At 46.8% G+C, this 23,201-nt stretch overlaps 1 protein-coding gene across 1 annotated transcript in view; it reads left to right on the top strand.

Moving 5' to 3' along the window:
* KSR1 (kinase suppressor of ras 1) overlaps positions 1-23,201 on the top strand; it is a 218,096-nt gene that overhangs the window by 169,835 nt on the left and 25,060 nt on the right. The window contains 8 exon segments of the mRNA XM_020963178.2: positions 2,368-2,428; positions 3,111-3,194; positions 5,546-5,607; positions 5,699-5,805; positions 8,830-8,998; positions 17,138-17,192; positions 18,284-18,332; positions 19,680-20,059. Coding sequence (XP_020818837.2) covers positions 2,368-2,428; positions 3,111-3,194; positions 5,546-5,607; positions 5,699-5,805; positions 8,830-8,998; positions 17,138-17,192; positions 18,284-18,332; positions 19,680-20,059 — 967 coding nt within the window.

The raw sequence follows: 23,201 nt of genomic DNA, 5'->3' as shown, positions 1-23,201 counted from the left end.
CTCAGGGATGCTGCTTGCTTTGGGCGATTTCCAGGAATGTAAGCAGGAAAGGCAGTGTTATGGCAAAGGCTGGAGTCAAGAAGACCTGGGTTCGAGTCCTACAGCTAAAACTTATCCTGGCTATGTGGCCCTGGGCAAGTCTCTTAAACTCTCTGCGTTCCCAGGCTCTGAGGCCAAGTGCTGACTCCTGTCAGCTGGGGCTGATCTGGCCTGATTTCCTAATTTAGAATTCTTAATACCCATGCAATTATAGATCTGTGTCTGTCCCTTTTCCTGCCCCCCCCACCAAAAGGGCCAATGATATAGCTTTTGCTGTGCATTTCTTTATCCTCAGTAAAGGAGATGAGAAGGTACCAGGGAATTTCTGTAGTGATACTTTTGAGTCAGACTTTACAGGACAGACAGTAAACATTTATTAAGCCCCTGCTGAGTACCAGTGACTGTGCTAAGACTTGGTTGAGATGAACAAATCCTAAATGATTCTTTCACTATCTGGCCTTGTCTGGCATTTCTGAGCCCTGATAGACAGTGCGCATTTATTAAGCTCCAACTGTGTACTTACTGAGCACTGTGCTAAGGCCTGGATGGGCTGAACAAACTTTAGCTGATTTTCACTATCTGGCCTTGTCTGGCATTTCTGAGCCCTGATAGACACTGTGCATTTATTAAGCTCCAACTGTGTACTTACTGAGCACTGTGCTAAGCCCTGGATGGGCTGAACAAACCCTACCTGATTGTTTCACTGTCTGGCCTTGTCTGGCGTCTCTGTGCCCTGATAAACCATCCCTTTGTAGGCGCCCCTTCCTCCCACTGGTGTTGGGGGTTCATGCCTGAATCAGCTGTGGGCTTCTCCAGTCTTATACTACAGAGCTGATACGCAATGAGGAATAGTATTTGCTGGTCTACGAGGCTTGGTGAGAGAGCTCCCCTTCTCTGAGCAGGTCAAACTCCAAATCCCTTCTAAACTGGATTAAGAATAAGTGGCCATTTCCCACCCTTGCTCGTTCCCCAGGAAGCATCCTCAGGAAGGAATCATGGGAGGAAGCACCTTGGCTTGGAGGAAGGGGCCCTGGATTTGGAGTTAGAGATGGCTAGATTAGCCCTGTGCTGGCCTTAGAGTGAGGAAGACTTGAGTTTGAATCCTGCCTTAGACACTTCCTACCTGTGTGATCCTGGGCAAGTCACTTAACCTCTGAATCTCAGTTTCCCCATTTGTAAATTGAGGAGGTTGGACTCTGGCCACTAAGGACCCATCCTGCTCTAAATTTGTGATGGTGAAATCTCATCGCCATTAGTGAAATCACTAAGGGATTCCTATATATGCCAGGCACTCTGATAACCATAGAAGATAAAAATACAAAAGCAAGACATTCCCTGACCCTAAGGAGTTTACGTTTTAATCGGAGACAGTACATATGGGGGAGTGGTAGCCAGGAAAGTATATCTTGTTTTGGAAAGTCATGGGACTGGGGAGTGGATCCCAGGAGGAATCACCTTGCTCTTTCCAGAAGAAATGACAGGCTTAATTTGATCACAATATCCAAGCACAGAAGAAGGGAGGGGAAAGACAGGGTATACATGGAGGTGGTAGGGGCAGATGGCAAGAAAATGGCCGGAGTGGATGGCTGGAAATGTGGTTTGGAACTAGCTAGCTAGAGGGACGTGCCCTGTCCCACTTAAGGCATAAAGAGATTGGATTTGAACTTAACACCTAGGTTCATATCATACCTTTGCCACCTACTACCTGTTTGACCTTGGGCAAGTCGCTACCCTTTGGGCCTCAGTTTTCTCATCTGTAAAATGAGTGTCTCTATGGCCCCTTCCGGCTCTGTCTCTTTCTTTGAAGCTTTAACCTGGGATTCGGGTTCCAGTTCTGCCATTTACTCCCTGTGTGAGCTTGGTTGCTTTGCCTCTCTGGGCCTCAGTTTCCTCATCTGTAAAATGGGGGAGTTGGCTTCTGAGGTCTCTTTCAGGTCTAAATCTATGATCCTAAACATGTGACTGTGTCATACATACAACCCTAACTTGAGATCTGTGATTCCTTTTGGTTTTGAGACTTTCCATGTTAAGATTTCTGGAATTTCAATGGTGATTGAGTTCACAGTATCTCAAGACACCATGATGTCATGGCAGCTCCAATAAAGGAGAACAAGGGAGGGGAGGGGGAGTTGGAAGCAGCTTCGATGTGATGTCATCAGGAGGAATCTGGAAGCTTAGCTGGAGACCCTCCTAGAAAGAAGAGAGGATGGCCGGTTTTTCTCTTCTTCCCACCTCCCTTCCTGGTCTTAGGTTGGTTTCTGGCATGGGATGCACCCAAAGAGAGGAAGGCACCCCTCACCTTGTCCAAACCCCATTCTTTGCCATCAGATCTCTCCCATGGATCTCCACAGACGGTACGAAGAGACATCGGCCTCTCGGTGACCCACAGGTAAGCCCAGCCACAGCGGAGCATGTTCTGAGAAAAGTGGGCTGTGGTCACCCAAGCCTCCTCCTTCCCGCAGGGTCTTGGTCACATGGAGGGGAGGAGGGCAGTTCACGAGGGATCTCAGAGTGCTTAGTGAGTCCCCATGGGGAAAATCCTGTTGCCTCAGTCTCCCTCTGTCCAGCTTCTCGGCTTCTGAATCCCTGTGTAGGTTAGACCAGACAAGATTCCCAGCAGGGATTTTTTGTTTGTTTGTTTGTTTGTTTGCTAGCCTGGGTCCCAGGCAGGTGAAACAGAGATAGAGAACACTGGACTGGAGGATGGGAAACCTCCTTTCTATTGAGCAAGCTGTCTCCTCTCTGACCCTCAGTCCCCTCCTCTGTAAAAGAAGAGAATTGGATTCTCTGGTCCTGAAGACCTTCCTGGGATTCCAACTCCTGCTCTCGAATCTGTGGGCCAAATAATTATCCAGGAATCAGGGCTCCACTGCAGCTTCACCCCGATTTGCCTTTGCTCTGTGGACACAGCCTGGGAGCTTCCTCTCCTCGGGTCTTTCATTGTTCATGGTGTCCCCCCTCCCCGGGCTCCTCCTCGTCTCCCTGCCTGGGGTTTGGCGGGGAGGGAGGGGCTTCCTAGCTCGGTCCTCACCACGTGGCGGGGGAACTATGTGTTATTTCATCCTGTTCAGGTTCTCAACGAAGTCCTGGCTCTCCCAAATCTGTCACGTGTGCCAGAAGAGCATGATATTTGGAGTGAAGTGTAAACACTGCAGGTGAGGACTGGATGGAGCTGGGGTCAGAATTGGCCCCAGGGTGTGTGTTGATGGGGGCCGGAGGCTCAGAGGGGAAGACTTATTCATATTATTCTCATTTTTCCCCTCTCCTTCCTCTTCCTCTGAAGAACTATCTCATCAATATCATAAGTAATAATAATGAGAGGCGGTGTGGCATAGCAGATTTGTTATGGTTGTTGAGTTGTTTCAGTCCTGTGTGACTCTTCCTGATCCCATTTGAGGCTTTCTTGGCAGAGTTTTCGTGGAGTGGTTTGCCATTTTCCTCACCAGCTCATTTTACAGATGAGGAAACTGAGGTAAACAGGGCTAAGTGACTTGCCCAGGGTCACACAGCTAGTAAGCGTCTGAGGCTGGATTTGAACTCAGGAAGATGAATCTTCTAACTCCAGGCCCATCACTCTGTACACTATGGCGCCATCTAGCTGCCCCACATAGCAGCTAGATTTGGCCTGAAAGCCAGGAAGACTAGGGTCAAACCCCACTGCTGAAAAGGCTATATGACCCTGGGCAAGTCACTTATCTTCTTAGATCTCCAGGCTACTCTAAGACTTATCATTTGTAGAGAAGACGCTGACCTGCATTGGTAGAAGAAATTTCCTTACTCAGGTGTTCCTTAAACTAGTGAAATCATAGGTCCAGGCCCCATCCCTGATAACAATAATAAGTATTCCAGAAAAGTTAGGTATTATTATTAATAACTATTATTATTATTAAGGGTTATTATTACTAACTAATAATTAACAACTATTATTCTTAAGAACCATGTGTCCCTGAAAATTATCTGTTAATAAAATTGGAATAAGAAGACCTGCTTTAGAATCCTACCTCTGCTGTCTGTTCCCTGTGTGACCCTAGGCAAGTCATTCAACCTTTCTGGGCTCAGTTTCCCTGTCTGCAGAATGAGGGGTTTGGGCCAGCTGGCGTCTGAGGTCTCCTTTAATTCTAATTTTTTTCTCTGTGATTTCCATTACACTTTCCAAGATTCTTTGGGCCCTCTGAATCGATCCTTAATTGTCGGTGGCTCCCAGTTATTTCCCCTTCATGTTTTTCCATCAGCTTTTCCTCCTCACCACACCTAGGCTCTGTTTCAAATACTTAACAAGTCCTTGGGTACCTTTGAGGCCCATTTACCTACTCGGTCCTGCTGTAGTATGGCTGTCTCTGATTTATCCCATTAGCACCCCCTCTCGTCCAGTTTAAAGGAACCCCTCGGATCCCTTTGCAGTACACTCATCCTCTAATTTGTCTGTTTTATTAGTTCTAATTGAGCACAAAAGTGGGGTCTAAGAGAGTGCGGCAGGGAGGGTGGGGAAGGGAAGGGATGGCTAGCCTTTAACGAAGGCACAGGAATAAGGGAAAGGAAAACAGGAGGCTCACCCCTTGGGAACATTGATATTTGGGGGTCCATGCATATGGGAGAAAAACCCTAAGAAACTGCTCTCCAGTCCTAGCTGAGTCATTGGCAGGACCGCCTATGACCCTGCTAAGTGTTTCAGACATCCCCATGTGACCCTCAGGAGAGAATCAGGAAGACTGGTGCTTTGAAAGAGCCCTTAGAATTTTTTTTCTTCTTTGTATCTTCAAGTGAGGAAGAGGGAGGGAGGAAGAAAAGGAGGGAGGGAGGAAGGAAGGAAGAGAAAGAAAGTAGAAAGAAGAAAGGGAGGAAGAAAGAAGGAAGGAAAAGAAGGGAGGAAAAAAGAGGGGAGGAAGAAAGAAAGGAAGGGAGGGAGACAAAAAAGTGAAGAAGGAAAGCAGGAAGGAAAAGAAGAGAGGAAAAAAGAAAGGAAGAAAGAAGGAAAGGAAAGGAGAGAAAAAAAGAGGGAGGAAGGAAGAGAGAGAAGGAGAAATAAGGAAGGGAGGAAGGAAGACAAGGGAGGAAAAATAAGGAAGGGAAGAAAGAAGAGAGGGGAAAAGGAAGGAAGGAAGAGAAGAGTGAAAATGGAAGAAAGGAAGGGAAGGAGAGAAAGAATAGAAGGAAGGAAAAAAGGAAGGGAGGAAGAAAGAAGGAAGAGAAGAGGAGGAGGAAGGAAAAGAAGCCATTGAAGCATTTTTTTTAATGCACTGAGCAGAAGAGAAGGAAGAGCAGAAAGAATTGTGGACAATTGGGACAGCTTTGAAAGTTCAATGTTGAAATAAGCTCATATTCAAAAAGAAAAAAAATTGTACAAATGGAGACTTACAGTTTCATGTACAATCTTTTTTTCCCTTCTGTTTTATGTATGTGGAAATGCTTGTGTTATTTGTTGTTTAAGTTTAGAACAAAAAGAAAGTTAAAAGTAAACCCCCAACAGATGAGCCCTGACCCACCCGCGGCTCTCTTTCCCCTGCAGGCTTAAGTGTCACAACAAGTGCACGAAAGAAGTCCCTCTTTGTAGAATCTCATTCCTGCCGCGTGAGTATCTCGGCTTTTGGCTTGTCCGCTTTGCCAGGCTAGGTTAAGTCTTTTCACTGAGACTCTGGCCCACCCCGATTTTTCTCCCCAGTATCTAAACTACGGAGGACAGAATCTGTGCCTTCAGACATCAACAACCCAGTGGACAGACCGACGGAGCCCCATTTTGGAACCCTCCCGAAAGCACTGACGAAGAAGGTGAGTGAGAGTGGCCCTGATTGTGTAGAGCATGAGAAGTTACAGCCCAGACACCACGTATGGACGTATACCCCCGAGCCCCCACCCTCGTCCAGACTAGAATTCTGGGTCCCAGTAGGAGTGGTCCAGAGCAGCTTGGTTTTATACTAGTGGCCGGGCCATTTTGAAATGACTTGGTGAAACCACATTTGCATAAAATGCCCAGATTACGAATGATTCTTGCTCATTAAAGCAGGTCTAATCAGACCTTCAGTGAGCTAAGCCGTATCCGCCATTGCTGTGCGCACTTAGACTTAAGTACACCAAAGATTTGGAGTTTTGTGGGTTTAGCTATGCTTTGCCCCAACACACGTCATAACCCCTTCGTGCCTTAGTAACTGTACCTTGAGAGGTGTTGTGGCCCAAAAAAACCTATTACCTAGTGGACGGTCCGCGGAGGGATAAGTGTCTTTGCACCTAGCGAGGACAGTCTGCAGATGATGGGTATGCTGACCGTTTGTAGGCCCCAGTGGGCAGCAGCAGGTGGCTAGGTGGATAGAATGCCAGGTCTGGAGACAGGGATACTCAACTCTCTGAGTTCAAATCTGGCCTCAGACACTTACTAGTTGTGTGACCCTGGACAAGTCACTTAACCCTGTTTGCCTCAGTTTTCTCATCTGTAAAAATGGGCTGGAGAAGGAAATGCCAAACCCCTCCAGTATCTCTGCCACGAAAACCTCAGATGGGGTCACGAAGAGTCAGACATGACTGAAAGGGACTGAATGACAACAGTCAGAATTCCCAGCTTGGTAGAACATTGTACGACCTTTGAAAAGCCGCAGTCACTTCCGTGGTTCAGTGAGGAATGGGGGTTGATTTTAGCATACTGTCTGAATACAGTAAAAGAGCATTTGAATCTTTCAAGCGTTTGGAAACTCTAGAAGTGATCAAATACACATGAACATATATTATTTAGAGGAAATCTAAATCACAAGGTCTCAGAGACAGAAGGGACCTCACAGGCCATCGATTCAGCCTGTCTCTGTCTGGCCACATCCCCCCGTCTGGTCCTTGACGGAATAAACAGATGATTGAAAAAGCATTCATTGAGATCTCGCCATGGGCTGAGCACTGTGCTGCTAAGTGTTGTGGGTGCAAGATTGCTCTAAACCCTGCTGTGAAGGCGCTCACATTCTAGAAGGGAGAGATAACGCACACAGGACAGTTTAGAGGAAGGGTGGAATAGAGCCCTAGATGTGGAGTCAGGCAGACCTGAGTTCAAATCCTGCTTTAGGTGCTATTTCGTGACCCTAGACAAGTCACTTAACCGCTCAGCCTCAGTTCCTCATCTGTAAAATGAGACTGATAATAGCACCTACTTTAAAGAGAGGATGTAATACTGATAATAGTTATGAGAACATAAAATAAAAATAGTAACTGTAACAACAGCAATGATAACTAGCATTTATATAGCGCTTTAACGTTTGCAGAGACCTTTACAAACATTAGCTCATTTTATTCTCACAACAACGCTGGGATGTAGGTGCTGTTATTGTCTCCCTTTTACAAAAGAGGAAACTCAAGTAAAGAGAAGTTAAGTGACTTGCCCAGGGTTACACAGCTAGGAAGAGCCTGAGGTGGGATTTGAACTCAGGTCTTCTTAACTCCAAAGCCAATCTACCGCATTATCCAGCCGCCCTGAAGTGTCAGTGAAATGCTTTGTAAGTCTTAAACTGATAAGTGTTCTGTAAAATATAAAAATCTTCTCACCTCAGGGGCCAACAAAAGCAGACAGCGGTGTGGATTTGGCCCTGGGGCCGTGATTTTTTAACCCCTGTAACAACATCATAAGTTTATAATTCTGCTAATTCAGGCTTGTCTTCTTTGCAGTTGACCCAAATTAGCAAAGTTATTCAGTTGGCCAGAGCCGCGCTTCACTGTTCTTAGCAAGCCAGCTGACGTGGAGAATGTCCTTCAAATACATGAGTTCTGGCATGGTCCAAGAAATGACCCTTGCACTAGGGGCCTCTTCCCTGGGGTTGGTCTCTGGCCAGGTGCTCTTCTCTGCACCCTGGATGTGGCACGTGTGTCTTTTTTAATATCCTGCGATGTCATCCCACCCCGCTGGCTTTGTGGGCCCTCGGCTCCCCCGCTACTTGAGCCTGGCGGTGTCTCCTCATCACCCCCCAGCGGTGCTTGTGTGTCAGTGCATACAGATGGAGGAGGAAAGGCTGCAGTGACCACATCGCCTGCTCCGGGCGCAGTGTGCTGAGGCTCAGTCAGCTGAGTAGGGGCCAAAGACAGCTGATGGAAGCTGGAGGGTGTACCCAAAATGACCACGCACAGCAGCCTCTTCCATGGCTTCCTGCCTCCACTTTCTCCCTCCACCCTTTGCATGGGCATTTTTCATCCCATCTCAGCCCTACTCAAAGACCAAGAACAACAACCATGGATTCTGCTGAGGGATGGTCATTTAATCACTATCTTGTGGGCTCCCAGAATAAGTAGTCAAGGGCAGGAGAATGAATGCAGGGCAGGGTAGGTATTTCCTCTTGAGAAGTAACAATTCTCACACACACACACACACACACACACACACACACACACACACACACACAGAGCTTGTCCAAATCCCACTGTTGTTGTTTTTTGCTTTTTGGTGAGGCAATCAGGGTTAAGTGACTTGCCCAGGGTTACATAGCTAGTAAGTGTCAAGTATCTGAGATCAGATTTGAACTCAGGTCCTCATGACTTCAGGGCTGGAGTTCTGTTCACTGCGGCAGCTAGGTGGCCACCTAGCTACCCCGTATAATTCCACCTCTTTATCTGGACTCCCAGAACGTGTAGTCCCTACAGTCCAGGTGGGCACTCTTCAGTCACTCATAGGTTCTAGAAGTAGAGAGAGTGTAGAGATCTGGGCAGCTTTGTGGCACCGTGGACAAGACAGCCTCTTCCAGATGGGGGGATCTGTGGGTGACCAAGCAGGCCACAGTTGGGTCTCTCACGTGGTGGGGGCGTCCATGTCTAATCCCTCTTCTCTTGCAGGAGCACCCTCCGGCCGTGAACCACCTTGACTCCAGCAGTAACCCATCCTCCACCACCTCCTCCACGCCATCCTCCCCAGCGCCCTTCCAGTCCTCCAACCCCCCCAGCGCGACGACACCCCCGAACCCGTCCCCGATGGCCCAGCGGGACAGCAGGTTTAATTTTCCAGGTGACTGCTCTGCGTGTGATGCTCGCGAGCTCTGTTGGCCCTAGGCGGGTTGTGTCTGGGTGGCGGAATCTGGATTTCGTGTGTCTCCAGTGAGCTTTCTCTGTTCTCTCTTCTTGGGTCTTCAGGGTAACTGCTGTTAGTCAAGGTCTGCCCCTGTCCGGCCTTGGTCTGTAGCTCAGATTTCATTTTTAACAAGTGGGTTATGCAGTACTGGATTTTCAGATCTCTTCCTAGCTGGCCTCACTGGCTAGAACTTAATTCTGTCTATATTTCTTTAGCTAGGCAGACCTCCCTCTCCATGCATGGGAGGTGAATTCTGCTGAGGGATGGTCATTTAATCACTGTCTCCTGGGCTCCCAGAATAAGTAGTCAAAGGCAGGAGAATGAATGCAGGGCAGGGTAGGTATTTCCTCTTGAGAAGTAACAATTCTCAGGTTCACGCAAGGAGGGTGACTCTGCCCCATTAGCGTCTAATTGTGTCTCCAGTAGTGTTGAGAATGAGGTTTCCCTGAACTCTCCAAATTCAGTTACCCAGCTCATCTGCCAGGAGGAGTGGCCCTCCTTGGCCGGTTGGGCTAAGGAATGGAGCAGATTTGGTGATGGAGTAGAAGGAGGCTAGTGGAGGCTTGGAGAGTGACTAAAACTCATGACTGACCCCAGCCCCATTTATACCCAGGAAGAACAGTGTGGCAGGGGGTAATGAGAGCAGATTTCAGAGTCAGGAGTCCAGCCTTTGACTCCTCACAGGCCCCTGGGCAACTCAGGACTAGAAACTGCAGAGTGATTGCAATTCAGCATTAGTTGAGAAAGTTTCCCCACTGAGCTTTTGTTTTCTAAACTAATGAAATCCAGTCCAATAAATGTATATGCCAGAAGAGGAATTCCCAACCCTGGTTTTGTAGCGTCCTAGAATTTTTCTCCATTTACCATGAAGGGCATTGCAAAATCCTCAAACATCCTTAACATATAATTTATTGTGATTCATTTTAAATTTTAAGATTATGCTTTTATAGTAAAATAGACTGCTGGGCCCAGAGTCAGGAAGACCTGAATTTAAATCCAACCTTAAACACTTATTAGCTGTGTAACCCTGTTTGCCTCAGTTTCCTCATCTGTCAAATGAGCTGGAGAAGGATAGGACAAACCACTCCAGGATCTTTGCCACGAAAAGCCCAAATGGGGTCACAAAGAGTCAGACACAACTGAAAAGGATGAAATAACAGCAACTTTTATGTTAGAAAACAGTGTGGTATTATGGAAAACACACTTTCCTTGGGGAATAGGAGAGATTGGGCTTTGGCGCTTACCAGCTGTGGGATGATGGGCAAGTCACTTAACCTCTCTGAACCTCAGTAAAGTGGGGATAATGCCACCCACGACGCCCCTTCCACAGGGATATCAGGACACTCCAGCAAGGTAAGGCCTGCTGAGTACTTTGTCAGCCTCGAAGCACTTTATACACGTTAGGCACTCACCTTAGAGCCACATTTTGAGAAAGGGGTTAGGGAAGGGAGGCGAGATTGGGTGAGGAGTGATGAGGTGGGGCAGGCCCCTGTTTAGAAGGAGTCTAAAATTCCAGGAGAGTCAGAGCCCATCAGCCTTTCTTCATGGCCCGCTCCGGCGTCTCGCGTAGACTTACTTGATGGGTGAGGGGCAGTGGAAGGGAGTGTGAGGCAGGAGAGTGATCTGACCCATAGAGGAGACCTCATGTGCATTTCCCTAAATGAATTTGACCCGTCTGGTCTGAGCTGTCCTAGCCATGGTGTCAGTAAGGCCTCAGCTTGTCTACAGGGGCGATGAGTCGGCTGCCTTCTCTGGAGCACAAAGAACATCAGCCTCGGCCTCTCTGACTGGGTTTTGGGGGGTGGGTGGGGAAGGAGGAGGATGAGAGCAGGGAGAAGTCTAGAAATAGCTGAGGGCTGCGTCCCTCTGAGCTCATTTCTCAGTGCTGTGCTCATGCTGCATGAAATCTGTGTGCTTTAAATTGGGAGCAAGTGTAAATCTCCATGAGCTGCTATCACGTTGAATGATCTCAGCATGAACGGAGGCCTGCTTCTCTCTTCCGCTTCTTCACATCGGTTTCTGAGCAGCTGCAGCCTTTTTCTAATGACCCATTCACCCCCTTCATTGAGGATGATGGTGTATTAAGTCTCGGGGATGGTTTGGTAGGTTGAGGCCGTTGTGGATTAGAGCCAGTCCAGAGGGGCCTGGGTTGTGTGGCCCCCTCCTCTCGTCTGGTTCCAACACTGCCTCTCCCTCCTTTTCTGGGACCCCAATGCTGCCTCTCTCTCCACCTTTCTGATCTTCCAGGCTGCCTTTAGTGACTCCCAGGGTAGGGGTGAGGGGCTGCATGGATGCACAGGTTTTCCCAACCCCAAGTCTGCTCTTACATCCGATTGCTTTCTCTAGTGTGAAATCAGCTCTCTGGATCTCTCTTCCTGAATGTCTGCTGTATCCCCTTTGTACAGACCCAGTACAGAGAGTTTGCTCTAATCCATAAGTAAGCCTTAATCACTCACCATCCTCATTGAAGTGTGAGTGGATGCATAAGTAGTCTGGTGTGAGAGATGAGTTCAGTCCTCTCAGTGAGGGGAGAGTAACACAAAGTCCTAAATGAAGGCTCAGTTGCTTATAACCCCCTCCCCACAAATTGCGTAGACCCCCAAATAAACCCTCAATAGCAGTTTGTTTTGCAAATCAGCACAACAGAGCCTTGATTCTTTGGTTAAGGGTATCATTGACTGTGAAAGTCATACCTCGGCTTTCCAGGTAGTTTTTACTTTCCCAAGGTGCTTTTCCCAGGAAAGCCTCCCTTTACACTTGGGGGAGGAAGGGCAGTTAGTCCCTCTTTTAGACATGAGGAAACAGAGGCCCGGAGAGCCATACTTTGAAATAGGCATTATGGGGAGTGATGTGAGATCCAGTGAGTAGTGAGGAGGTGGGCAGGGCCCCAGACCCTATTTCCAGTGAGTCACCTGGGAGACGCAGAGCTTATTGGGCAGGCTTTTACAAGTGGCCTGTTCCTGTGTCTCTCATACATTTATTTGGGTGAGTTGGGGAGGGGGCAGATGGTCTAAGGTCACAGTTTGAGACACGTATCTCCTATCTCTAAGCCCTCTGCTCTTCCCACACAGGCAATAATGCAGGACCCTTCGGCGCTGAGAGCTTTGGGGCCTGTCCCCATTTCTACACACCTCCTTCTCCCCCTTTCTCCACCAGCTCTAACCTTAGACTGTGCACCCCTCCTCACTTAGCCCGCTTCTCCAAGAAGCCTGTGGGGAGCGGGCAGAGAATAAGAACCCAGTTAACTAGTTGACCCGAGCCCCCACCGAGTGTGGGTCCCTTAATACATGCACCTGCCACTGACCATCTGTCTTGACATTTTTCTCCCGGCTGTGTTTGCTGTTTGTCTGTGTGATTTGCTCTCCTCTTTTATTTCAAGCTGCCCACTATATCCATCATAGACAGCAGTCTATCTTCCCAGGTGAGTCATGGCTGTGGATTCTACTAACTGCTCGTCACTTCCATTACTTCTGCCTTTCTGGTCTTGGCTGAGCCTCTCTTTGTGGGGCTCCCATTGCACCAGGTGGGATTATGAAGGCTGTACCTGAACTTGGTGGGCCCAATATGGTGAGGGGGAAAGAGGGGGACTAGGAGGGGCAGTGCAGCCAGAGAGGGGAGAGTCCTCCCGCCCCTCTCAGCAGGGTGTGGTCGACCCAGCCCTGGCCTGAGAGTCAGGTGACCCAGAGACTGGACTTAGCTCCATTCTGAGTAAGTCAGTTCCCTCCTCCATAAAACAAGGAGGCTTGACTAACTGGTTTCCAGTGGTTCTTCTTTTCTCTTCCTGATACTACAACATTTTTTGTGTTTCACTGGGCCTGCAATTTCATTGGCATAAGGAACTCCCTCTAGCAATGCAGGTCAGCATTTATCAACTTACAGTCTTAAAGGATTGTCTGGGACACTTAGAAATGAAATGACTTGCCCAGGGTCACATAGCCAGTAGTATAGGTCAGGGGCTGGATTTGAACCCAGATCTTCCTCAGTCTCCACTTCCACACACTGCTTTTCACAATAAAATAGAACCCGTAATCCACTGATGCCATAGCTGGGGATTCTGGTTGCTTTCCTTGCTCATTTAAACTTAACATGTCTAAAGTGGAACTCAGGGGCAGCTAGATGGCACAGTGGATAGAGCTCTGGCCTTGGAATCAGGAGTCCTTTAGGGGGAGCGGTCTGACAGGGTAGAGGAGAACCAGGAGAGAGCAGTGGGGACAGAGTGGGGACAGTGTCAAAAACTGGAGAGACCATGTAGACCATCGGATTTAGTGGGTAAGAGACAGGTGTAGGACCTAATTTCAGTGGAATGGTGTCAAGGGATTGAAAAGGGAAGGGGTGATGAGGGAAGAGCTCCACCGAAGGTAGACCATTCTTTCCAGAAGCTGAATTATGAAAAGAAGAGATATAGGATGGTGGCACTAAATGGACGTTTATTTAACAGGGGGAGGGGACGCATTTGTAGGCACTGGGGAAGAAGCCAAGGTTATGGAAAAGGAAACTGTGTCCAGGGAGTTGAAGTGATTTTCATGAGGACACAGTCATATCCACTGACCTAAGTTCTCCCAATACACACCTTCATGGGGAATGATGGGATCTCAGCTTATGAGATAAGCAGTTCCCCTCTTCTCCTACCCCCTCTGTGCTGATGGTTTTCTGAGCCTCTTTTTCACTCATCTCCCTTACTTGTAGTTGCAGGGAAGATGGTACCCCACTTTACAAGTGAGGAAACTGAGTCCTTGACTCTCACTCTAATCCGCCACTCAATCCATCTCTTAAGATACAGCCATTGACCTGCCTAAACTTGCTGCACAGTGCCACCTACTGGCCATCATGAGGAACATCTCCAGATCACAAAATGGGTTTCAGAGTTTGCATGAAGTGAGACCGGGTCAATTAGGCTAAGCACAGTTTTTGATTATAGGATCAAAGCTTTACAACTGGAAGGAGCTTCACAAGGAACCTCATCAAGCCCCAACCGCCTCCTGTTACAGAGGAGGAAACTGAGTCCCAGAGAAGTTAAGAGCTTAACCCACGGTCACCCAGGAAGTAGCAAAGCCAACATTTGAACTCCAAGTTCGATACTTTCCCCACTACACCACATTAGCCAACTGGATTTAGAATCCACACCCACTGTGGAATGTTACGGGGAAATTCTTGCCATTTAGTCTGTGAGGCATCATCCTGCAGCATCCAGGGAAAAGAACTTTAAACAGGAAATTCTTTGGCTGCCGGACACTGGGTGGTGCTAAGGAGCAGTGTATGTAAGACGCTCTTTCAGTCCCTGCTGGTATCAGTGAAATGTTACCAGCTCCTAGATCTCAGCATGGCAAAGCAGAGAAGGGCTTTGAGATCATTCCCAGTGACCAATCCACATTTTACGAAGGAGGGTGGTGAGCTGGAGAGCCTTTGAAGGCAGGCGATCAGTGTGACAAAGGGCCTTAGATAGATGGCATAGGAGGATTGTCTGGAGGAGCCGGGGTTGTTCAGCATGGAGAAGGGATAGCTGGGTGTGGGGAGGAACCAGCAACTGGAAAACTATCCTACGGAAGAAGAGTTTGGCTTGTTCTTCTTGATCCCAGAGAACAAAGAGAATCGGGCGGAAGTTACAAAGAGGCAAATTTAGGATCACAGGCTCATAGATTTAAGGGACCTCAGGCCAATATCCTTATTTTGCAGATGAGGAAACTGAGTCACTGAGAGGTTTGGGTCTAGTAAAATGCAAAAAGCTTGAAGTCCATATAGAGGTACATTGCAAATGACATGATACAGTATGATTGACATGGTACAATACAATTGATACAGTACAGTGCAGTTGACATGGTACAATGTAATTGACATAGTGTAGTCCAATTGATATAGTTTGGTACAATTGACATGGGTCAGTGTAATTGACATGGTATAGTGCAATTGACATGGTACAGTGCAATTGACATGAGTCAGTCCATTTGACATAGGTCAGTGTAGTTGACAAAGGTCAGTGCAATTGACATGGAGTCAGTGCAGTTGACATGGTACAGTGCCATTGGCATGGTACAGTCCAATTGACATGGGCCGGTCCAGTTGACATGGGGTCAGTGCAGTTGACATGGGTCGGTCCATATGACATAGGGCAGTGTAGTTGACAAGGGTCAGCCCAATTGACATGGGTCATTGCAATTGAACTAGGGATCTAAGAACCTATATGACCATGAGCAATTCTTTTCCTTTCTCTGGTCTTCAGTTTCTTCATCTATAAAAGGAGGAAATTGGACAAGATGATTCCAGCTATACATCTACAATCCTAGGAAGAAACTTTCTGACAATTAGAGCTACCCAGGAGTGGGCTGGGCTATCTGGGAAAGGAGTTTAGTTGGAAATATCCTCATTGGCTATTTCTGTGCAAAGGCTGGATGTCCATTTGTTTGGTCTGTAGGGAGGAACAAGATTGGACTGGATGACCTTTGAGGTCCATTCCAACTCTGAAACTGTGGCTCCGTTAGCAGGCCAGATAAGGCTTGATTTCAGGTAGCAGGAATTGGCCAAATTCCTTCAAAGTCCAAGCTTGTGTTCATGATTCATTAGTCACTCGGAGCTGTCTCCATCTCCCTTTTTTAAAGTGAAGAAGCCTGGTCTAACCAGTTGGCAGTACTGTCTTCCTCTCCCTCCTCCTCCTCCTCCTCTTCCGTGTTTACAGAGGAGGAGACACTAGATTTGGAAGCAGAGGACCTGGATCCTGCCTTGTGACCTTAGGAAAATCACTTCTCCTGTCTGAGACTCAGTTCCTCATCTCTAAAGGAGAAGTTGAACCGGACATCGATGGTCCCTTCCAGCTCTATCTATGATCCTATATAGCCCAGTAAGGCAGCCAGTTAGTCACAGAGCCAAGAATAAAATTCAGATTTCTTGGTTCTTATATCGTGTTCTGTCTATACTGCATACTTCTCTGTACCTTAAAGACTTTATATATGTGTATATATTCTAAGTTTCAGTTATTTATCATGTGTCATTTAGAATCACTATAACAGTTGAATATTCATTTTTAAAATATGAATTGAATAAATTCAAAATTCTTTCTATATTATAGTTCACAAAATTTTACCTAAATGCTGCTGTTGAATTGGCTACAATCAGACTGGGTTAGAAATGTCTTTTTTTTTCCTTTTTAAAGATGAGGTCTCCCCATTTATCTCAGGCTGGAAAACCTAGACTCCTCATGGGCCTAAGCCCACTACTAATTGGCTTGCCCTGTTTCTAACCTTTAAAGTGGACTGGTTGCCCCTCATTAGGCAAGCTGGTGGCCCCCCCACTCCCAGGGGCTCACCGTACTGGTGACGACTTAGAGGAGAGATCCAATCAACATAGCCCAATACAGCTCAACTCCTGAGCTCAAGAGGTCTACCATCTTCAGCCTCTGGTAGCTGGGATTACAAGGTACACCATCATACTCAATAGTGTGACTTCTTAAGTCCTATTGAGTGAGTAGGATAGAAGCAAAAATTCTGTTTTGAGTAAAAGAATAGCACGACTAGCTCTCTACATAAAGAAGATTCATCTAGAAGGGGTGTGAAGGGTAGACTGGAGTGAGGAAAGAGTAGAGTCAGGAAGATCTGTTGGGCTGTTATGGCAGTGGTCAGCTCGTGGGCATGAGATTCAGTGTCAGAGTGATAGCAATGGGGTTGGGTCCTAGCGTGAGGCCAGCTAATCCAAGCCTCTCCTTTTATGGATGAGCAACCCGCCCAGGGTTATACAGCCTGTCTGTGTAGGAAGAAGGCCTTGAGCCCAGGTCTTCCTGGCTTCTAGGCCTGCCTCAATCCACTACCTCTTAGCCTGGTACGTGGTGATTAATAAATGTTTGTTGATTTGTCAGCTCCAAAAACGCGCTTTTGTTGAAGTGGAATGCATGATGGGTTGGGGGAGAACTCGAAAATAAATCAGTAAAGTCTTTCCTTTGGGGAATATGGTTTAGGAGAAAGCAACCAATTTACCAAGAAATTATTTTCAAACAAAGGTTTCTCCCCTACCCCTACTCTGCCCCCTTGACCTAAAGTGAACGGGAAACATGGCTCCTCATTCTTAGTGTTATGTTTTTGTTTTATCTAGAAATTTCCACCCCACCCCAACCGCCCCAAGTCCCTGATACAGCTGAAGAGACGCGGTAAGAATCAACCTCACCTTCATATCTCTCCTTCCAGCCAATGGGGAATTTCTTAATCTCTATCTGCTTTTCTCTCTCTCCCCACCTTTTTCCAAGTTCATAAAAAATAAACCCCAAACTTCTTCCAAGTAACATGCTTGTGGGTTAAACCTTCCTTTTCCTACCTGGGTATTTGTGGAGTTGGTACCAGCAGATTACAGCCAAGCTTCCTTGTCAATGTGGACATTTGAACAAGTCACATACTTTGGTGGCCAAAAATGTTTTATTGGCCTAATGTTCATTCAGCCAACTGGGGAGCGGTTGTGGTGTTTCTCTCTGTGGCCTTTCTGGTATACGATGCATGTGATATGGAAGAGAGAAAATGAAAGATCGCAGCTAGAAAGGGCGCTGTCGGAGTCCACTGCCTCATTTTATTTTTTTGCTTTTTAATTAACAAGTATTTATTTTCTCTCCCTCCCACCCTATACCTAATTTAATAGAAAGAAACCCCCCCCACAACCTTTGGAACAAAAATTCCCAGTCAAACAAAACATTCTACATCCTGAGTCCATCAGCCTCTCTCTGTGGAGATGGAGTGGTGTGCTTCATCATTGAATCTGGAATCATAAGTGGTCACTGCACTGATCAGAGTTCTTAAATCTTTTGAAGTTGCTTCCTTTTACATTGTTATTGTTATATAAACTGTTCTCCTTATCAGCCTTCGTCCTTTTAAGGAGGAAGCAACAAGCCCACATTGGGGAAGTGACTTTCCCAATGTCACACACAGAATTCGTAGTGGCAGAGCTGAGGCTAAAACCCTGGTCCCCTCATTCTAATCCTGTTTTAACCTTCTGTATACTCCCAAAATAGACCTGAAAACCACCACATCTTTCAGAGGTGAACTAGGAAAAACAGAGGTGGATTAAAAATGTGCTTTATCCAGAAGCATTTAGTAACTTGGCTATACCTGACATTAGGAATCATGGTTTTGGCTTGGGGAGAGCCAGGCAGAGATCCAGAAATCCAAACATCCCTGTGGTTTAGCTTTCCGTCCCCAGGAAAACTGGAATGGTCTGCATTGAGTTTTCTTTGATAAATCCTTCTCTCCATAGGGTCAATGACCAACCGAAAGCCAACGTGGCCGAGGACCACGAAACAGAGGTGAGCTTGGAGATGGCACAGCGGGGGTCCCTAGGTCAATCGCTCCCCTCCCGCCCCATGCATGCCTTAATGTCACTATCAGAGTAATGGGTATAATACAGCTTTCTGCCCCTTTGGGAAAGTTGAGAAATGGAGCTGTACCTAGAGGCGAAGGAAAGGCAGCTTCCTTGAGTCCAGTTCTATGTTACAGAAGGTTCCAGGCTAATGTCTACAGGAAGGAAGAACAATTAGAAAATTCATGAATTTTGCTTCCCTTTACATGTTTATCCTTAATGCTTATGATGGCTAACGTTTACGTAGCTTCTTAAAGTCTTCTTTAAGTTTTTACATATATTATCTCATTTGATCCATGTAACAACCCTGAGAGACTTTTTTCTTCCTTTTTGATGAGGCAGTTGGGGTTAAATGACTTGCCCAGGGTCACACAGCTCGTAGATGTCAAGTGTTTGGTCTGAGTCCAGATTTGAACTCAGATCCTCCTGACTTCAGGGCCAGTGCTCGATCTACTTAGCTGCCCCTGAGAGGCATTTTTTTAGATGAGGAAGAAGTGAAGTGATTGGTCCAAGATCACGCAGCTAATAAGTATCTGAGGCAGGATTAGAATTCAGGTCATCTTTGTCTGAGTCCAGTGATCCCTTTGTTTCTCCACTTAGATACTTTCTTAAGACCAATTTGAGTTCTGTGCAATGATAGCTAGGTGGCTCGGTGGGTAGAACGCCAGGCATTGAGTCAGGAAGACCTGAGTTCAAATGTGGCCTCGGACAATAGCTGCGTGACCCTGAACAAGTCACTTAACCTCTACCTGCCTCAGTTTAATCATCAGTAAAATAGAGATAATAACAGCACCTACTTCAGAGTTATTGTGAGGATGAAATGAGATAATAATTGTAAAGCGCTTAGCACAGTGCCTCACACGCAGTAGGTGCCGTATAAATGTTAACTGTCATCATCATTGTCCAGCTACAGCCTGGCTTCTAGATATAAGATACGGCTTGTGAAGGCGAGAGAGACTTTGATTTACTAATGGCCTGAAGGGCAGAAACAGTTTAATGATAAAAATATTTACCAAAAAAAGCTTCTGACTTGATCATTCTTCCTCTTTGCCGTGGCCACTAGCAAAAACTTATATGAGTCTCCAATAGTGCTCACGAGTCATTGACAGATCGTGGAATGTAGAATGTTGGGACCAGTCCAGCCAAGGCTCGACGTGGGGATGGGACTTACACAAGGTCACTCGGGATGAGCCTGGATTTCTGTGATGTAAAGTCCAGGTCCAGCGGCTGCCTCGTGGGACCGCATGGCCTCTCACCCGCTCCATGGCTGCTGCTTCTTCTTCTTCCATTGTAGGTAGAAGAACATGAGGCGAATAAGTCAGAGCTGGAAGACGATGAGGACGAGCTGGACGACCTCCCCAGCTCCCGGAAGCCGTGGAGAGGGATGATCTCTCGGAAGGCCAGCAAGACCAGCGTCTACCTGCAGGAGTGGGACATTCCCTTCGAGCAGGTGGAGCTGGGCGAGCCCATCGGGCAGGGGCGGTGGGGCAAGGTCTACCGGGGCAGATGGCACGGGGAGGTGGCCATCCGCCTGCTGGAGATGGACGGCAACAACCAGGACCATCTCAAGCTGTTTAAGAAGGAGGTGATGAATTATAGGCAGACGCGGCACGAGAACGTCGTGCTCTTCATGGGGGCTTGTATGAATCCCCCGCACCTCGCCATCATCACCAGGTAAGCGGAGAGCCCCCTGTGGCCCCAGGCTCACTTCGTTTTTGAAAACTGATTTTACCAGGCAGCTAGATGGCGCAGTGGATAGAGCACTGGCCCTAGAGTCCAGAGGACCTGAGTTCAAATCTGGCCTCAGACGCATAACACTTACTAGCTGTGTGACCCTGGGCAAGTCACTTAACCCCATTGCCTAGCCAAAAAAATAAAAGGAAAAAAATTAATTTTACTAGCATCTTGTTTCTATATCACCTTCATTTCCCAATATGTCTTTCTCACCATCCTCATCTAAAGAGTCATCTCGTTAACAAAGGGTTTTAAAAGGGACAGGTAGGTGGCACAGTGGATAGAGGTCTGGCCTTTGGAGTCAGGAGGACCTGAGTTCAAATCCAGCCTCAGACACTTGACACTTACTAGCTATGTGACCCTGGGCAAGCAAGTCACTTAACTCCGATTGCCTCACCAAGAAAGAAAGAAAGAAAGAAAGAAAGAAAGGAAGGAAGGAAGGAAGGAAGGAAGGAAGGAAGGAAGGAAGGAAGGAAGGAAGGAAGGAAGGAAGAAAGGAAGAAAGGTTTTAAAAAAAAGTTTAGCAAAATTAACCAACGTGTCATCCAATTTCAATTGCATCTGCTGTGTTCCACACCCATAGCCCCCCACCTTTGCAAAGATGGGAAGGAAGTGCATTGTCGTATTTCTTCTTTAGGCCCTAAGTGTCTTCTCAATATCACAGTGTCCTCATTTTGACATTGTAGGTCTTGGAGGCATGGTGGTTAGAGCACTGGGCAAGGAGTCAGGAAGACCTGAGCTCAGATCTCGCCTTGCTTACTAAGTGTGTGACCCTGGGCAAGTCACTTAACTTCTGCCTGCGTCAGTTCTCTCAACTGTAAAATGGGGATAATAGCACCCATCTCCCAGAGTTGCTGTGAGGAGCAAAAGAGATAATACTTAGAAAAAGTCCTCAGCACAGTGCCTGGTACATGGTAGGCATTTAATAAATGCATATTCCTTTCTCCTTCTTTCATGTAGCAAGATTCCGAAAAGAATCTCATTCCCCTGAAAATTTCTTAAAACATGATCTTTCTGAATGGTGTTTGTTTTAAAACTTTTTCCTACATATAAGAGGTCTCTGCTAAAAGTCCCCCTTGACTTAGGAATTCCCCCGGTTGGCATCAGCCTTGGCCCTCAGACCTCAAAAAGCTCTGTATGAACTTACTGTAGTCCTTATTAAAGTATATTAAAGCATTAGTAAGAACTTATTAAAGTTCTGGCAAACTTATAGAATATTGTGTATTATACCTGTGCCGTCGTCCCTTCCCCTTTCTAGGCTGCCCTTCCTACAAGGGCAGGAATCACGGCTAATTAAAACCTTGTTTTTCATCCAGCAATTAGTACAGAGACCTACATACAGTAGCAGTTTAATAAATGTGTTTTATTCTATTGTATCATCTTGCAAACGAAATCCCTGAAATTTCTGCATTGACATCTTTGAAATTCAAAACTCCCCTGCTCAGTGCACAGGTCTTTTTTTTTTTTTAGTGTAAGCTTTTTTATTTAGAAGCTTATTTTTTAAAATAAAAATATGTCGCCCGCATCTGTAGTCTTCCCTTAGTGAAGGTGAAGGGGAGCCTTTTTAGGCTAGTGCAGTGGAATATAAGGTTTTCCCACGTTGGAAAGGCTTCGAGCGTGTCTGTTGTCCAGAGGCCGGCAGAGAGACTCTTATTAGGCTAGCCAAAGAGGGTTGGATTTTTTTTGGCCACAGCAATACTTAAAGCCCATCTGAGTCTCAGGGAAGGTTGTAATCTATGGGGATGGAGAGAATGAAGCCGCAGATCAACAGAGCAACAAGCATTTATTAAGCACTTACTGCATGCCCTGCACTCTTCTGGAACCTAGGGGAACAAAAGAAAAATGAGACAGTCTCTGGCTTCAGGAAGCTTACATTGTCCTGGGGAGTACCACATAGCCATTTAGATCTGTCCAGAAGAGATAGAAAGGAGATAGAAGGTAATTGGAGGAGGCCGGCCCTGTAGTAGGGGAACCAGGAAAGGCTTCATGATAACAACACTAACAATGAACTACAGCCCTGTGAAGCAGGTGCTATTCATTATCCCCATTTTATGGATGAGAAAACTGAGGGTGGGAGCTCAAGTGACTTGTCTGGCGTCACACGGCCAGTAAGTGTCTGAGGCAGGATTTGAACTTGGGTCTTCCCAAGTCCAGAGCCGGCCTTCTGTTCGTTGTGCCACCTAACTGCTTTAGTGGTGTGAGTGGATGTTACTTTATTCCCTCGGGCTCAGTGAAGGAATGTTCAGCCATGGGAGTCGTGCCCAACTCTCCATGACCCTGTTTGGGGTTTTCTTGGTAATGATATTGGAATAGTTTGCCATTTCCTTTTGCAGTTCATTTTACAGATGAGGAAACTGAGGCAAACAGGGTTAAGTCGCTCGGGTCTGAGGCTACATTTGGACCTGGGTCTTCCTAACTCCAGGCCCTGCACTCTGTGTACTATGGCGCCACCTAGCTGCTGCTGGAGGAATACTAACTTTTTTTTTAATTTACAGGAAATTTCAGGTATTAAAGGTAATGGAGAATAGATAGCTATCAGAGACCCTAGAACAGGGCCGGAGAACCTGCGGCCTCGGGGCCACACGTGGCGCTCTAGGTCCTCAAGTGCGCCCTTTGACTGACTCCAGACTTCACAGAACAGATCCCCTAGAATCAGGAAGACCTGAGTTCAAACTTTGTGACTTTACACTGTCTCTCAGAAACCATTTGTGTGACCCTGAACAAGTCACTTACCCTCTGTCGGTCTCTGTTTCCTTATCTGTAAAATGGTGATAATAATAACTCCTGCCTCCTAGGCTTTGCAAACCTTAAAGTGCTGCCTACATATGAGCTGTTACTATAGGACCAGAGAATTCTACATCCAGAGTTGGAGGAGGCCTCCAGGGCCGTCTAATCCAACCCACTCATTTTACAGATGACAAAACTGAGGCCTGAAGATGTAAAGTTCTCTGCCTAAGGTCACCCAGGTAGTAATAGTCAAAGGTGGGATTTTAACTTTTAATTTTAATGATCTTTCCACGGTACCTCTTTCATTCCTGCTTTTACAGATGAGGGAACTGAGTCATGGGGAGGTTGGGGGACT

This window comes from Phascolarctos cinereus, unplaced genomic scaffold, assembly GCF_003287225.1.
Source record: "Phascolarctos cinereus isolate Bilbo 61053 unplaced genomic scaffold, phaCin_HiC Scaffold_5;HRSCAF=322, whole genome shotgun sequence".
NCBI classification, from domain to species: domain Eukaryota; kingdom Metazoa; phylum Chordata; class Mammalia; order Diprotodontia; family Phascolarctidae; genus Phascolarctos; species Phascolarctos cinereus.
The sequence above is the reverse complement of the archived record's forward strand: the minus strand, read 5'-3'. Positions and strand labels throughout refer to the sequence as shown.